This window comes from Macaca nemestrina, chromosome 8 (genome assembly GCF_043159975.1).
Source record: "Macaca nemestrina isolate mMacNem1 chromosome 8, mMacNem.hap1, whole genome shotgun sequence".
NCBI lineage: Eukaryota > Metazoa > Chordata > Mammalia > Primates > Cercopithecidae > Macaca > Macaca nemestrina.
This window is the reverse complement of record NC_092132.1, coordinates 84,803,454-84,821,305: the sequence shown is the minus strand read 5'-3', so window position 1 is coordinate 84,821,305 and position 17,852 is coordinate 84,803,454. Positions and strand designations below refer to the sequence as shown.

Sequence of the window (17,852 nt, the reverse complement as noted above, 5' to 3'; positions counted from 1 at the left end):
TGAAAGCACTTTAAAGCACTGAACCACTCGTAAGTTTTTTAAAATTATTTTTTAAATAATTATTTTATTCATTAAGACACAGGGTCTCAACCTATAGCCCAAGCTGGAGTGCAGCGGCACCATCCTAGCTCACTGCAGCCTCAACTCCCAAGCTATCCTCCCTCTGCAGCCTCCCAAGTAGCTGGGACTGCAGGCACAAACTGTCGCAACCTGTGCTCTGAAGCTTTAAGAGGCTAAACGATTCCTCACATTAATCCAATCAGTTACAGGTACAGCCAAGACCAGAAGCCGGGTTTCCTAAGTTATTTTCCTTATAACATATTACCTCTATAGCTTTATATCCATTTCTATGATTTCTGCTACATACCCAGTTCTGACCCTGTTTCCTGTCACAATTTCCCTTGTGTCTACTGGGTAAAGTTCTAAATGCATGGTGACATAACATACAAGGCCCTGCATAACCTGGCACAAGAGACCTCTCCAGGTACTATCCTCCTCTAACAATGCAAGAATACTCCTGACTCCTAGGATGCCAGGCATTTGTGTGACATCCTGACAGCGTTGTCCAGTTGAGGCTGTTGGTGAAGGAAGGCCATGTCCCTCTATCTTGTGAGAGTGAAGACTTGAGTTTCTCCTCTATCACCCAGGAAGATGTGGGTGAAGGCACTCAAGTGGGAGGGACAAAATGACATCTGAAACCTGGAGGCCTTGGGCAGGGACCTCCCCTTCCTCAAACTAAAGGTGAATGAACCAAATTTTGCGATTCCAGGTAGCTTTTCATGTCAAATTCTTCCATGCCATCCCTCCTCACCCTTTAGTAAAATGCCTTCCAAATATTCCAGAAAAACCTTGTGAGTTCATATTTGGCAAGGCCAACCAAAGCACACAGCAACTCTCCACATCTACCCAGCATGATGGTGTCAGTACTAATTATATAATGAGAGGCCTCAAAGAGAGGAGTATTAGGCAAAAGGAACCAGGGCCACTAAATCCCAATCACTTTTCCCCAGCAATGATTCTCCTTCCATATGAGGTTATGGGTTATGAGGATATGAGTTAGTCAATTAGATTCCTTCCGCAACTTCAAATTCTCTCAACAGATCCGGGAATTTTGCACATTCTGTTCCTTGTCCATAAACTTTGGTTCCCTTCCCCAAACTGCTGTTCTTTTGAGAAACTCTATACATCATTCATATTCCTGGCTCAGAAATCATAATCTCTAAGTAATCTTTCCTGATACTCTATTCTCCACCTCCTCTTCCATAACCTGTGCTCTTTTTGAACAGAGTGGTGACATTTTGGGCTGGATGATTTAAAAAGGAAAGTAGAAAAACAGAACATAGAAATGCAGGGCCTCTAGTTGCTATGCCTGGCAGTACACGAAACATAGTATTCAATAACTATTACTCGAATGCATAGTCATTTTGTTTTTTCCTTTAACAGTATTTCTTAATAGGTAACTCATGAACACTGCAAAAAGCATCAAACTGCACAAAAAAATTCAGGGAAAAGTACATTTTTCCCCCCAATTCCATTCCCTCCTTTCTCTTAATACCAGTTACCTTTCCTTTCAGATTGATTATGCATATATAGGAATGTAAATGTTTTCCCACTATTTGTTACACATAAAAATTGTATACAATTCATATATTACATATGGTGCATGTTATATACACACACATATACAGACTGTCTCGGTTTTGCTTAACCTAAATCAGGCTTTTTTTTTTTTTTTTTTTTGAGCAGCCCTCAAAACCAGGACAGATCCAGAGGCTTTATTCATTTTTATTTACTATTATTATTTTGAGACAGAGTCCCGCTCTGTAGCCCAGGCTGGAGTGCAGTGGTGCAATCTCGGCTCACTACAACCTCCACCTCCCGGGTTCAAGTGATTCTCCTGCCTCAGGCTCCCGAGTAGCTGGGATTACAGGCGAGCGCCACCACGCCCGGCTAATTTTTGTATTTTTAGAAGAGACGCGGTTTCGCCATGTTGGCCAAGTTGGTCTCGAACTCCTGACCTCAGGAGAGAGCAACGTAGTACTCCACTGTATGCGCATACCATGATTTACTTCGCAGTCCCAGATTTACGGTTTCCCATTTATAAATACTGCCATTTTTCACCTTCAAGCCCCGATGCCAAACACAGAAATAACACCCCACCCCCACCCCCTCACCGTGTGCCTCCCACATTTTCACACACATTTTCAGCAGCCCAGGGCGGGGCCCTGCACCGAACACCGCCTCTGCCGTCCCCCCACGTGCCCCGCGCCCCCACCGCAGGGCGGAAGGCGACAGAACCTAGCCTCTGCATCCCCACCAGTCCCGTTCCCGGCGTCTCCTGGCCGCCGGGCTCGCCCGCTCAAACGTCGCGGAAAGACCAGAGCCCGGACTCGCCTTGCCTAGGGACAGACCGGACCGAGTAACTCCTGCTCGGTGCGGGGCGGTGCTGCGGCCGCCGGGGCGCGGCCAGCGTGCGGGGCTCCTCCCCCTTCCTCCGGCGGCGCCGGCGGCCGCAGCACTTCCGGGTCGACGCGGAGGCGGGGCGGAGGTGCCGCGGTGGCTGTTATTGTTCGGCTGGGCTCGGTCGGGCGCTGTCTCCTTCGGCTCTGCGGGTGTCAGCTCGTCCGGCTTCCTCACAGCCTCTCACTCCCGGCGGCTGACAGCAGCGGCGGCGGCGGCGGGCGGGGCCTGGCGTTTCGAGGCTGAGCGGCGCCGGGGTTAGGGGCGCGGAGGAGGAGCAGTAGCGGGAGGAGGAGCCGTGTGCCCTGGCACTGAGCGGCCGCGGCCATGGCGTACGCCTATCTCTTCAAGTACATCATAATCGGCGACACAGGTGAGGGCCCCGGGCGCGGTCGGGCGAGTGTCGGCGGCCTCCGGACCCGGACTGAGAGGCAAACGGCGTCTGGCGGTGGCGGGGACGCGGACTCCACCCGGCGCCTCCCTCCCGGCCGCGCCGCTCCATTTCCGCAGTGCTGGAGCTGGTGACGTGGGCACTGCGAGCGGCCGCGGCCTGGCCAGGCCCGGTCTGCGGCCCCCGACCGGGCCAGTCTTGCAGCCGAGGGCCGCGGCAGCCGTTTGCGACACTCGATTCAGGAAGTGTGTGACAGGAGGGGAGGCCTAGCGCAGGGCCGCCGGGGCCGACTCACATGACTGCACCCCACCCCCAGGGCCCCTCGCGTTAGGTCTCTTCGCGGCCCCAGAAGAAAGAAAAAGGGAATCCTAGGCGAGCAGAAGGTGTTGGGACCCGGATCTTAGTTCCTGACCAGTAACAACCTTCCTCCACCTGCACGCATCTGTCAAGGCCTGGGCAAGGCGCTTTTTGGTGTGGGACAGGCAGCTGAGAAGGAGAAAAGGAAAGCTTTAAAATATATATAATATATACATATATGTGCTTTTTTAACACTTTTAACTCTCAAGGCGGAATAAGTCACGTCTCATTACTTGACGGCTGAAGAATCCCTTTCGGGGTTAGGAAAGCATGAACGAGTTCTGTGCACTTTTGCCACGTGTGAACTGGGGTTATTTAATAGTAATGTAAAGTCGTTCAGTGCTCTGGGTGTGTACTTACGTATGTCTGTTGGGGACGCTGATGTTTTAGATATGTCAGGTTCGGTGTCAACTGCTAATTTTCAGGTGAGCTCATGCCCATTTGAAGCAGAAAGAAATTCAGTTATTCTCACTTAAAATGACATCCTAGTGTATTCCACAGAAACGTAAACAAACTCTTCGTAGATATTTTTAATACCTGTGATTTGGCATTACTTTGAATCTAATAATAAACATAAAGATTGTTTAGATGTTGCAACTATTAATATACCAGAGTCTGATTTCAGTGGTTACTCTTGCACAACTTTGGAGCCTTTGCACAACTTTGGTAATGTAAGCAGCAGTTTGTAGTTGAACTAATGATGTGGCAGGCTCTATAAGTAACTAAATGAGCATGTTGGCCGGACGCGGTGGCTCACGCCTGTGATCCTAGCACTTTTGGAGGCCGAGGTGGGGGATCACCTGAGGTGAGGTCAGGAGTTCGAGACCTGCTTGGCCAACATGGTGAAACCTCGTCTCTACTAAAAGTACAAAAGTTAGCCGGGCGTGGTGGCGGGCCCCTGTAATACCAGCCACTTGGGAGGCTGAGGCAGGAGGATCACTTGAGCCCGGGAGGTGGAGGTTGCAGTGAGCCGAGATCGCGCCGCTGCACTCCAGGCTGGGCGACACAGAGACTCCGTCTCAAAAAAAAAAAAAGGCATGTTGATTGCTGCCTGAAAGAAAAACTTTCTGCTAGATAAATGAGTTTTCAGCAAGGTTTTCTGGTGTGTGTGTGTGTGTGTGTGTGTGTGTGTGTGTGTGTGTGTTGAAATTGGATTTATAAACTTTAAAAGAAAAATGCTGTGGTGTATTTGGATGAAGGAAGGAGAATTCTAAAGCCTTCTGGCAAAATTTGATTTAGTCTGTAAAAACAAGATTGGAGAGGAATGCCACATTAACTGTAATATTACTGGGTTTGAGAAATAGAAGCTTGTGACTATGGCCTTTTGGCTATCTCATTAGTGGTGAAGATTCAAATCAGACTTTGCTGATTGCCATTTTTCAGTTTTTTATTTGAGGGTCTACTGTGGGTAAATAAAGTATTGTGCAGGGAGTAGTGGGGCTACAAATCCTAACAAGTTAATGCTCTGTTCTCTTGGAATTTGCTCTTATCCAAAAGCAGTCCCCACGCAGTTCGAAGAGAAGACACTTCTTTCTTGTCATTGCTGCTGATACGACCTAGTTCAGGAATGGAATTCTTGACACTGTGTTGTCTGCAGCAGTACTTCTCCCCACTCCAGTTCAGCCAGTGTAGTTTACTGTCAGTTTAGTCTTCCTGAAGCATGAATGTCAAAAGGCTACTCCCGTTTGCTCACAATTTTTTGTTTGACCTTCAGTGAACTCTGTATTTTAGCCCCTATCTACATTTCTAGCCTTCTTTCCCACTATTCCCCAGCTTGCTTCTGCCATTTGAGACCCCGTGGCTGATTTCGGTGTTTTTTTTCCTGGGCCCTGCTACTCTCTATTCTTAGAGTGCTTTCTGGCACAATCTCTCCCTGTGGAAAATCCATCAGTCCTTCAAAGTCTTATCTGACTTTTCCATAATGCCTTCACAGTCAACATATATTAAGCTCTTATTGTGTGAAGATTTTCACAGTATCCTGGCTGAAAAGTGACTACTCCTTTTTTGAATTTATGTTTCTCACTCTGTGTCATTCTTCTGATATTGATCCCAGACTTTTTTGTTTTATAGATATTTGTATAGGCATCTCTATTATGTAGGCACCATTATATACTTCTTGAAGGCAGAAAAGATGTTATGTATGGCTCTGTGTTTCTTTCAGGAAGAGCCTAGTAAAAGGTAGGCCCTGTATATTTAATTAATAAGAGAGGAGCCAAACAGGCTGCTATATTCCTGTTTGTATAAATAGCTTAACAGAGATTTTTTGTTGTTGTTGTTGTTTTTACCCAGTTCTGCCACTTTCTTGCTTATTAATTTGGGCAAAATCCTTTATCATATTTTTTGAATTCAGAGGATACCCATAGTTGTAAGATACACTCAGTGTGGCCCTCCCCTAGAAAAGATGGCTTTAAAATCAGTAATGTGAGATCCACCTTGATTTTTTAAAAAGTCAGGGTCAAAAACATGCATCTTAGAATGAAGGAAATCACTTAATTTTTCTGTTTCCCTGTTTCCCTAACCTATAACCTTCTCTCAGTATGTGAGATAAAATGAGGATAAATGTGAAAGTACTTTGATTTCTCAAGGGAAAGGAACAATGCACATTTTTCCTTTACAGAGTTCCCTCCTTAGTAGAAGAGGTTTTAAAAACTTTTACATGATCATGATGATACTATTGAGTTGTTTTCTTACTGTAAGACTAAATGCAGTTAAAATGTAGCTTTAAATTGTTTCCTTGTTCCTGTCTTGTTTCTGAGTCATTTAGTAAAATGTGTCATTTAAATCTAGATGTAAAGTGGAAAGTGGTTTTTAATAAGCCGTTATTTATTTAATAAGCAGTTAATTTTCAAGCATAAAAGGAGAGAAAAAATACAAACCTATAGTAATTTTTGCACCTGAAACTCTAGCATCTGCCTAGCATTTTAACCTTATCAATAACCCTCCCTGCCGCTCAATGCTCAGCAAGGTAAACAAAGGCACAAATTTGGTTGCGTTCTTATTTCTGTTAATATCTGAAGCACCCTTTCTTGTTTTTCCCTATCAAAAAAAGTTATGTCAAAGATTTTTGTCACCTGGCCAACTCCTTTTTATCCATTCTTTTGAGATTTTAACAAATCCTACCACTCCCTGTTGCATTTTATGCTGGTCCCCTCCTCTGTTCCCTCATTCTGTTTCGCCTCTCTTCAGTCCCAGTCCCACTTACATTTTATTTTTTATTTATTTTTCTGTCTTATGTATATACCCACCGCTTACATTTTATTTTATTTTACTTTATATTATTTATTTATCTATTGAGACATGATCTCTGTCACCCAGACAGGAGTGCAGTGGCACTATTACGGCTCACTCACTACAGCTTCAGTCTCCTGGGCCCAAGCAATCCTCCCACCCTAAGTCTTCCAAGTAGCTGGGAACACAGGAACATGCCACCACGCCTGGCTAATTTTTAAATTCTTGTAGAGATGGGCTCTCACTGTGTTGCTCAGACTGGTCTCAAACTCCTGGGCTCAAGCCATCCTCCCACTTCAGCCTCCCAAAGTGCCAGATTACAAGCACGAGCCACTGTTGTCAGCCCCACTTGCATTTTAAATAATCTTTTTAGTGGGAAGGTCTTTGGCTTTGTCTTAGATGCAAGGGTACACCACTGAGTGTCAGATTCATTTAATAGATAAGTGGATGGATCCTTGAGGGGAGGCGCTAGGTGATGTTTGAGCTGAAATTGGAATGATGAGTAGGCACTGCCAGAGTGGGCATGGGGGAATGTCTGGTATGTAGTTGAAAGTTTATTTCTGGCTCAGGAGAGAGTAATCTGGGATAGAGATTTGGGAGGTAATAACATAAAATGGAGTCCCTATTACCTGAGAGTTCATTTTCTGAGCTTTTGAAATTACAGGGTTATGTAGGGAAGAAGAATTATCATGGCATGAAAATAATTATTAATAAGTTATCACTTTAAAAAATTAATTTCTCAAGCTTACTTCTGATTCCCATCCTCCTGATTGGCTTAGGGGCTTGCTGATCATAATGTAGTTTGAATTAGTTGCAAAGTGAAATTATGTATCATGCCAAAATTGCAAGCATTTGTTTCTTTCTTTTATCTTTTTTTTTTTTTTTTTTGAGACAGAGTTTTGCTCTTGTACACAGGCTGGAGTGCAGTGATGTGATCTCAGTTCACTGCAATGTCCACCTCCTAAGTTCAAGTGATTCTCTTACCCAGTAGCTGGGATTACAGGCATCCCCAGTAGCTGGGATTACAGGCATCTGCCCCCACTCTCAGCTAATTTTTGTATTTTTAGTAGAGATGGGATTTCGCCATGTTGGTCTGACTGGTCTCGAACTCCTTACCTCAAGTGATCCACTCACTTCAGCCTCCTTAAGTGCTGGGATTACAGGTGTGAGCCACCGTGGCAAGGCAGCGTTTGTTTCTTTGATGCAAGTGATTTGGAGCATTGGTTCACATGCAAAACCATTGACAAATGGGGATCTGACAAAGTTGTCCTCCTGGAATGAAGTAGGTGTGATTGTTCATTGAATGCATTGACAGATGAAAGCGTGGATGTAATGGTGGGAAATACTAGTGTTCATGGGGCACATGGGGAAAGTTATCAGCATAGTAGACTAACAAGGAATAATCAAAAAAGCAAGAAAGACCTGGGCAGTACAGTGTCATGGAATAGAGAGGGAGTGGTTACTAGTGTCATGTGCAGTAGAGGTTAGGGACTTTTGGTTGAAATGATAGGAAGACATTAGTGCTTTGCCACAGTGTTTGATTCAGACATCAATGAGGGGGAGAACTAAGGTGTATTTTCATTTATATTGTTTTAAAAAACTGTGGATTTTTATATGTGTAAATAGAAAAAGTCCCAAGACTACACACTTAACTGTTACTTCTGGGGAGGAGAGTAGAATTATATGCTTATATTGGTTACACTGGAAGAGTTGGTGTTGGTGAAATGGGGCTTTTTATATTGTAGGGTCCTCCTACTTTGTTTTTTTAAAAAAAATTTAAACAATATCACACGTAATATTGGTGCTTTTACCAAAAGAGTTATTGGAAAGTTACAAGTAGAACCATGCATGGGTTATTTTATTGAAGAGTAGATGTGAGTGCGTGTTTGTATTTTAAGATAGGAGAGACTTGAGGTTGAAAGGTTAAATACAAGAGAAGGGGAGGGAAGGAGCAAAGTTCTAGAGGATTTGGGGAAGGAATGGGATTAGATTTTCAGGAGCTCTGGAGAAAAACAGAAGGAAGACCTTTCTGTGGGAGACTCAAATTTGAGATTCTTTAGATTCTTGTGAATCACTGAGGTGTTTGTTTAAAAAAAAAAAAATTCAGCTACCCAACCCCTAGGGATTTTGATTGACTAAATTTGAGGTGGAGCTGAATGTTGCAGAACCTGTGGCCAGAAATACTAGTCATTTTATTTTATTATATAAGCAGATTTGTTAGAGTTATCTTCAAAAAACAAACTGGGAAGTTCAGAGGTAGAAAAATTCTATAAAAGCTTTTTTATTATGAGATATAGCATGCATATAAAAGAATATATGTAATATATATGCAGTTTAATAGTTTTAAGGAATAATGATAAACACACATGCAAAAGGACTCCACATTCTTGCTTTTTTTTTCCCTTGAGATCGAGTCTCTCTCTGTCGCCCGGGCTGGAGTGCAGTGGCGCAGTCTCAGCTCCCTGTAACCTCCGCCTCCCGGGTTCACGCCATTCTCCTGCCTCAGCCTCCCAAGTAGCTGGGACTACAGGCGCATGCCACCACACCCGGCTAATTTTTTGTATTTTTAGTAAAGACGGGCTTTCACCATGTTAGCCAGGATGGTCTTGATCTCCCGACCTCGTGATCTGCCCGCCTCTGCCTCCCAAAGTGCTGGGATTACAAGTGTGAGCCACCATGCCCAGCCAAGGACTCCACATTCTTACATACATCTCTTTCTCAACCAGTTTTCCACTAGCCTGAATTTTGTATTAATCCTCCCCTGCTTTTCTTCGTAGTTGTATCACTTACAGATTCCTAAACTGTATTATTTAGTTTTGCCCGTTTTTAGACGTGCTTAGCTGTTTCATTTATCAAATGAGAGCTGAAACATCTTTTAACATCATTTGCAATTTAGATGATATACTTTTGTTATCCTTAAATTTTTGTATGTTATTGGTGGTCCTTCAGGATTTTTAACTAGCTCTTTGCTGTCTGTTTTCTAACCCAGTTTATTTACTACTTCCTCCACCTAATATTTATACTGTGCCTGAGACTTTATAGTGAATCATAGAGGCCATTGTCCCTGTTGTTCTCATTCCTATTTACCTTTCTTAAACTCCTCTGGTGACTCTCCCTCCTTATCTTCTCAATTGGTATTCTGTCCTTTCTGTCCTATGCCATTCCTGTCCAGCATGAAATTTTCTCTTTTATCACCCCAACTGCTCCCCTCCTTCGTTTTAACTCTTCAGCTGTCCTCCTCTTGCAGTAGCCAGCCAGTTTGATGTTTTATTTGAGCAAGCCCTAATTTTGCCATCTCGGCTGTTTTTCCCTTTCCTTCTGGCCCAGCTGTGCTTACTTCATTTGTTATTCTCTGCTCGTCCTCAGTCTGTGAGACTGTGTCCTTTGGTACAAAAGATGCAGCTATATGCAGACCTCTCTTGTCTCCCTCCTAACTTTACATTTTCTCCAAGAAACTGTCCCATTTGATTTCGTTAGCCTTGATTATTTGCAAGTTTTAAAGTACTCTAGTTTTAGCTGTTACTTGTAAGTAAGAGATGCCTGGCAAAAAGGTTCTAGATTCTTTTCCTGTCATGCACAGATAGAAGCCCCCTTTTAATTTCTGCGGTGTTTCTCAACTCAGACTATTAATATTTGGTTCTCATCCATGGAAATGCTGTTTTAGTCACTCTCCGGGGAGTCCCAGTCATCAGTATTTTTTAAAAATATTGTTTGTAGTGATGGTAGTACTGTAAAATTCCACTGCTGGTTTAGCCATGGGCCTTTTTTGCTTATTTTCCTAAAATTGATTCTTCTTTTTCTGCTGTCAAATTTTCTGCTTTGGGGGATTTTATTTAATCCCTAAGGTGTAGCCAGACTGAATTTGCATGGAATTCTCCATCACATTAGCTTTTGGCACTGTGGTCTGTATAGCAGATTCTCATGAGTAATCCTCCACACTTTTTATAGTTCCTACACCATATCAAAAACTTATTATCTGTTAATTATTCAACAGACATATGAGATTACTGTTTTACAGATGAAGAAACTGAGTTGTGCCATTTGGGGCAAGTTATCTTAGTAGATGGTTGATATGGTTTGGCTCTGTGTCCCACTCAAATCTCATCGCAAGTTTTAATTTCTGTAGTCTCCACGTGTCGAGGGAGGGATCCAGTGGGAGGACTGGATCATAGGGGCGATTCCCCCATGCTGATCTGGTGGTAGTGAGTGCTCTTGAGATCTGGTTGTTTTATAAGTGTTTGACAGTTCCTCATTCATACTCTGTTTTTCTCCTGCTGCCATGTAGTATGTGCCTGCTTCCCCTTCTGCCATGATTATAAGGTTTCTGAGGCCTCCCCAGCCATGCAGAACTGTGAGTCAATTAAGCCTCTTTCCTTTATAAATTACCAGTCTCGGGTAGTGTCTTTATAGCAGTGTGAAAACGAACAAATACAGTGGTAGAACAAAGATCGAGGGGTGTCTGACTCCACGGGCCATTCTCTTGATTACAGGGTGGTCTGGCTCCATTCCCCTTTGTTTGCTCTTTCCTTCCCCATATCTTCTGAATTTTTACTTTTCATAGTCACAATGTAGCTTTAGGTTTCTCCCAGTTCTCACTTTAAAGTATTCTTATTTTCAGGTATAGCTGAGAGTCACTGTGTTTTTAGCCAAATCTAAGGGAGAAAATGAATATCGATAGCTGCATGCTGTAGCCAACTCCTTAAAGGAAGGATGGTGCCTGATACAGAGTTAGAGTTAGTGCTTCAGTAAGTGATGAATGTGTGCCAGGTAGGTTCTGCTGGCTAGGCTGCATGCATTGACCAATTTATTCCTCCTTGTTTCAAAACAGGATTTAAGGGCACTTATATAATTTTTTTTAGTTTTTTAATGTAAATGAGAGAGTAAGGATATATACGTGTATATATTTGTGTATGTATGTGTGTGTGTGTGTATGTGTGTGTGTATATTAGTTTTCTATTGCTATCATAACAAGCTACCAGAAACTTAGCAACTGAAACAACATGAATTTATCTTATATAGTTCAGAAGTCTAAGATGTCTCACTGGGCTGAAATCCAGGTTTCAATAGGACTGGGTTCCCTTCTAGAGAGTCTTGGCTCATTCAGGTTGTTGGCAGAATACACTTCCATGAAACTGTAGGGCTGAGACCCCATTTCCTTCCTGGCTATCATCTGAGAGCTTTTCCTAGCTTCTAGAGTCCACCCACCTACCCACATCCCTTGGCCCATGGTCCCCTTCCTCCATCTTCACAACCAACAACAGTGGGTCACGTCCTTCTTGTGTCTCATCTTTCTTATTCTTGTTGGGCCATCCCATGTCTCTCTGTTGTAGGAAAGGTTCTTCACTTCTAAGGATGCGTGTGATTAGATTGGGCTTACCTGGATAATCCATGCTAATCTCCCCATCTCAAGGTCTAATCTTAATCAAATCTGCAAAGTTCCCTTGCCGTGTAGGGTAAAATATTCACAGGTTCTGGGGATTAGGATGTTAATATCTTTTGGAGGGCATTATTCTGCCTACCATAAAGGGCTGCATTAATCCATTCTCACACTGCTATAAAGAACTATCTGAGGCTCGGCATGATGGTTCATGCCTGTAATCCTAGCACTTTGGAGGCCAAGGCAGGTGGATTGCCTGCGCTCAGGAGTTCGAGACCAGCCTGGGCAACACGGTGAAACCCCGTCTCTACTAAGATACAAAAAATTAGCCGGGTGTGATGACATGCACCTGTAATCCCAGCTACTCAGGAGGCTGAGACAAGAGCATCGCTTGAACCCAGGTGGCAGAGGTTGCAGTGAGCTGAGATGGCACCATTGCACTCCAGCCTGGGCAACAGTGCAAGACTCCGTCTAAAAAAAAAAAAAAAAAAAAACACTACGTGAGACTGGGGAATTTATGAAGAAAAAGAGGTTTAATTAACACACAGTTCCATAGGCTGTACAGGAAGCGTGGCTGGGAGGCCTCAGGAAACTTACAATCATGGGAGAAGGTGAAGGGCAAGCAAGTACATCTTGCCATGTCAGACCAGGAAAGAGAGAGTGAAGGGGGAAGTGCTACCCACTTTTAAGCAACCAGCTCTCATGAGAACTCACTGTCACTGAGAACAGCAAGTGGGGGAAATCCACCTCTGTGACCCAATCAGCTCCCACCAGGCCCCTCCACCAACATTGGAAATTACAATTTGATGTGAGATTTGGGTAGGGACACAGAGCCAGACAATTTCAAGGGCTAAGGAACAAATGGTAGAAACAGTAAAGTAATATCAGAAAGGACGTGTATTAGTCCATTTTCATACTGCTATAAAGATATGGCACGAGACTAGATAATTTATAAACAAAAGAGGTTTAATTGGCTCACAGTTTGGATAGCTGGAAAGGCCTCAGAAAAATTGCAGTCATGGCAGAAGGCAAAGGGGAAGCAGGTACCTTCTTCACAAGACTGCAGGAGAGAGAACAATGGAGGAAGGGCCATGCCTTATCAAACAACCAGATTGGCCACTCCCCCAGCACGTGGAGATAATAATTCCAGATGAAATTTTCATGGGGACACGAAGCCAAACCATATCAGGACATTTATACTCAAAATCTGTGATACGAGGTTGTGTAGACTTCTTTGAAGTGGACACTGAATTTAGCACTAACCAGTGCAAAAAGACAATCCTGCTAATTTATCCTAATATTAGTATTCATTGTTTTTTTTGAAGTACGTTCATGTATATACTTAGTAACTACTGACATTGTGGGTCTTGAAAGAAGCTTTGCTTCTGATTCCTCTTAAAAATAATACAGTATCTAATCCCAGCACTTTGGGAGGCCGAGGCGGGCGGATCACAAGGTCAGGAGATCGAGACCACAGTGAAACCCCGTCTCTACTAAAAATACAAAAAATTAGCCGGGCGCGGTGGCGGGCGCCTGTAGTCCCAGCTACTCAGGAGGCTGAGGCAGGAGAATGGCGGGAACCTGGGAGGCGGAGCTTGCAGTGAGCCGAGTTCGCGCCACTGCACTCCAGCCTGGGCAACAGCATGAGACTCCGTCTCAAAAAAAAAAAAAAAAAAAAAAAACAGTATCGCGAGTATAAATATACAACTGGTTTTATAGGGCATTTTCTCTAGAGGCATAACTCATTGAATCTCTGAGGAAGACACCATTTTATAGGTGAGGAAAGGGACACTTGTTACCACATACAGTCTTCTTGTATACAGCTAGTAACTGACCAATCTGGAACTTGAACCCAGGTTTTTCTGACTCCAAAGTTCATGCTCTCTTCCCCGTATTACAGTTCCTGATTCCCATAAATTTCACATCATACCTCTTCTGTTGGCTTACTGTTTGATCGGTTGAGTTGCTGTGAGAGTACATAGCCTTCAATTCCCTTAAATTGGTAGGACCTCCGTTCATGCATAATAATGCAGAACTATCCTATATAAAAGTAGGATAAAGTACTTTCTCTGCTATTTACCAGCCATGTGACTGTGGGCAACCCATTTGATCTTTCTGAGTCTTGGTGTCCTTATCTATAAAATGGGGATGAATAAATGATATCATACATGTAACAACAACTAGAATAAAAAATGGTTATATCTTTATTTTTTATCCTGCTGCTTTGAATGTTTCTATAATTTCCCCATATGTATTTGAAAAATTCACCCAAATCTGACCAGTGCTGTATAGTGTCTAAGTAATGCTAATAATAGGAAAAACAATTTTTTTTGCCCTCTGTGTTCTAATATGTTGATCCTCCCACTGCCCCCCATTTAGCTTGCTTGTTTTTGGCCAGCTGATACTTGAAGGAGCATGTTATCCTTGTCTCTAATTGTTTTTTTTCCTAGCCTGTGTTGGTGTTTTTATTTGTTTGCATCAAGTTGTTTTATGGCAAGTTTTTTGCGTTTTCAAGACTGTTTATCAAGACTCCTTTTATTTCAGATGTCTATATTTTTGGCAGTTTTGCTTAATTTAGAGTGAATGACCATCCAAGTCCACTTTATGATTTATCTTGTTTAAGAGATGAGGTTTCACTATGTTGCCTAGGCTGGTCTGTCAAACTCCTGGCCTCAAGTGATCCTCCTGCCTCAGCCCTGCAAAGTGCTGGGATTACAGGTGTGAGTTACTGTGCCTGGCTCCTGGTAATGATTTAAAAGACTGGGTAGGATTTTGTTCTGTGAAGGAACAGAAACACACTCGAAATAGCTCAAGAAAAGAGATTTATGATAAGAATTTAAAGAGGACTTACAGGAATCCAAGTAAAAGTGTGTAACAGATCTTGAGCAGTTGGCTACTCCGAAGTTTTTGTTTTCTTCTCATGGCTTCTCTCTTGACCCAGTAAGCATGTTTCTTTCTTTTTTTCTTTTGTCTTTTTCTTCTTTTCTTTAAAGAATCTTTTCATTATTGATTTCTGACTTTATTAAACTGAGAGACTGTAGACTATATGTGCTGATTCTTCAGTGTGTGAGACTAATTTTGTAGCCGAGTACTTGATTGGTTTTTGTACATGTTTCATATGTGCTTGAAAAGTATATTCTTGTGTATGTAGTGAGTTCAGGTTTTCATGTCTGTTAGATCAGACTTGATATTAGCGTGGATCGTATCTTCTATATAGTTTTTTGTCTACTTCTTTTTGACCTTTGGAGAGAGATGTTAAAATTTCATATTATGACAATGGATTTTTCTTGTTCTTCTGTCAGATTATTTCTCCCCTCCCCGCATGAATTTGGGGGCTAATTTGTAAGGTATTTATGACCCATACATCTTACTGAGAAGTTATTCCTTTGTCATTAGGTTTCCCTTCACTTGTTTCTTAATATGATTTTTTTGAATTCAGGTATTTGATATTAATTTTGCATATTTAGTTCATATGTGCTTTGTTTAGGAAGTAAACATTACACTTGACTCTGAAACTTTTTTGCTCATTACTTTGGGGGTTTGTCTATATTAATACATTTCATTCTATTTTATTGATATTAATTGCTTGATTATGTTCTGTTGTTTGTACTGCAGTTTTCTCCATTCTTATGGACATTTTAAAGTTGTTTATTTTGTTGTAAAAACGATACTGCATACATTATTCTTGTGCCTGCCTCCTTGAGCTGTGTGCTAAGAGTTTTAGAAATATATCTTGCAGCAGATTTGTGGGTGGAAGGTATATACATCTTTGGCTTTACCAGCATATGTAAATCTCTCTCCAAAGTAATCAGTTGACTCATTCTGGTTCTGTGTTACCTTTTTTTTGAGATAGGGTCTTGCTCTGTCACCCAGGCTGGAGTGCAATAGCACTATCATGACTCACTGCAGCTTCTGCCTCCTGGGCTCAAGGGATCCTCCCATCTTAGCCTCCCAAGTAGCTGAGATCACAGGCACATGCCACCATACCTGGTTAATTTTTTTTTTTTTTTGGAGAGAGTCTCGCTCTGTCACCCAGGCTGGAATGCAGTAGCACAGTCTTGGCTCACTGCAACCTCTGCCTCCTGGGTTCAAGCCATTCTGCCTCAGCCTCTTGAGTAGCTGAGATTACAGGCACACACCAACACACCTGGCTACTTTTTGTATTTTTAGTAGAGACAGGGTTTCACCATGTTGGCCAGGCTGGTCTCAAACTCCTGACCTCACGTGATCTGCCTGCCTCAACCTCCCAAAGTGCTGGGATTACTAATGTGAGCCACTGTGCCTGTCTGCATCTGGCTGATTTTTAAATTTTCTGCAGAAATGGGTCTTGCCATGTTTCCCAGGCTGGTCTCCAACTCCTGGGCTCAAGTGATCCTCCTACCTCAGCCTTCCAAAGTGTTGGAATTACAGTATGAACCACCATGCCTAGTCCTTTATCACCTTTTTTTTTTAAAAAAAGGCCTGTTTTTTTATTGTAGCCCATTTCTATATTTTAAAAATGTCAATCTGAGAGGCTGTATTTTAACAGGATAATTTAATGTTTTCATATGTATTGAAATCACTGATGGATTTGGGTTTATTTCTACTATCAAGTACCACCCTGGTTCAGTCATGTAGACAAAGATCAAGGTGTAGATCACAGGCATGCCCACTTGCCATGGGCTTTTGAGTTTAGACGGGCACATGTCCTGCACAGGAAATAATATGGTAGATTTTTCCAAGCATGGATAGGTCACCTATTCCTTGTAGGCCAGTAGAGAGGTTACTGAAGAGAAGATACCTGCCACTAACTTACTAGTGCGCATGAACAATTAATTTAAATTCTGAAATTTTCTGTTTCTAAAACAGGTATAGTATCTGCCTAGTGCACCCTGTAGAGTTATTCACCAAGGCTCAGGGTTTGGTTTTGTTTTTTACCCCTAGCTTTACAGCTGTCTTTAAAATTTAAGTGTTAGTCATTTGTTTCCTTCATTTATTTACAGTTGATATATCAGTGTCAGTAGTGTATTCATGCTTGCTCTGCTGCCCCTGCATTATTAAAATTGATGGATGACCCGTTTGCGTTTGTCTTTCTTTAGAAATAACTACTATGCAGTCCTTTCCGGTTATTTTAGCTTAGACACCACTCTTGAAAGTTTTCCAAGAGCCTGGTATTTGTAATTAGCATATCTCGATCAATGTGGTGTCTGTACTGTTTACTTGTGACCTCAGTAAAGTTCATACCCCTTCAGTTTTAGTTTTCTCATCTGGAAAAACCAATAGCAATGCCTGGATTATCTACCTCACAGGATTTTTGTGAGCTTAAAGTAAATAATATGTGAAGGTGCCTTGTAAGCTACAAAGTGCTTTGTTAATAGTAATACCTTAGAGATAATATTTCCTACCTGTTGAGCATTCTAAAATTTAGTGGAGTTGGTCTTGCCTATAGAAAAAAAGCTGTTCACTCTGCTGATCATGTGTTAACCACAGAATGGCTCTCCTTGATTCTGTTGTCCTCCTTGACTCAATAAAAGAAAAAGTTCTTTTCTATCTCAGGTGTCCTCACGATCCACTTGAGATTGAGAAAAATATCAAGGAGGTACTATTTTTCACTAGTCTTCAAGGAAGAGATGGGAAAGCCAGTAGTTGTTTTCTACTTTGATTTTTTTTTTATTTTTTAGACAGATTTTTGCTCTCGTTGCCCAGGCTGTAGTACAATGGTGCGATCTTGGTTCACTGCAACCTCCGCCTCCTGGGTTCAAGCGATTCTCCTGCCACACCCTCCCGAGTAGCTGGGGTTACAGGTGCTGGCTGCCATGCCCAACTAATTTTTTTGTACTTTTAGTCGAGACAGGGTTTCACCATGTTGGTCAAGCTGGCCTTGAACTCCTGACCTGAGGTGATCCACCCGCCTTGGCCTCCTAAAGTACTGTAATTACAGGCATGAGCCACCGTGCCCGGCCTACGTTGATTTCTTCTACACTCACTCTTGGTACTTGTGGTACCACTTGAATGATTTCAGTCAGTTTTGAACCCCTTTGGAAAGAGGTAGTTTTGTAG

The 17,852-nt window shown here is 42.5% G+C and overlaps 2 protein-coding genes across 10 annotated transcripts in view; one reads left to right on the top strand and one right to left on the bottom strand.

Moving 5' to 3' along the window:
* Positions 1-2,659, bottom strand: part of LOC112426729 (uncharacterized) — a 129,365-nt gene extending 126,706 nt beyond the window's left edge. For 8 of the 9 annotated variants that reach the window (XR_011607004.1, XR_011607003.1, XR_011607005.1 and 5 more), the window contains exon 1: positions 2,395-2,517. The gene's annotated coding sequence lies outside the window, so the exon portion shown is untranslated. The other variant, XM_071068216.1, reaches the window with a different exon arrangement.
* The window catches only part of LOC105482235 (RAB2A, member RAS oncogene family), a 102,918-nt gene continuing 87,630 nt past the window's right edge, over positions 2,565-17,852 (top strand). Inside the window, exon 1 of the mRNA XM_011742261.3 lies at positions 2,565-2,833. Coding sequence (XP_011740563.1) covers positions 2,788-2,833 — 46 coding nt within the window. The 5' untranslated portion in view covers positions 2,565-2,787. The remainder of the gene's footprint in view (positions 2,834-17,852) is intronic.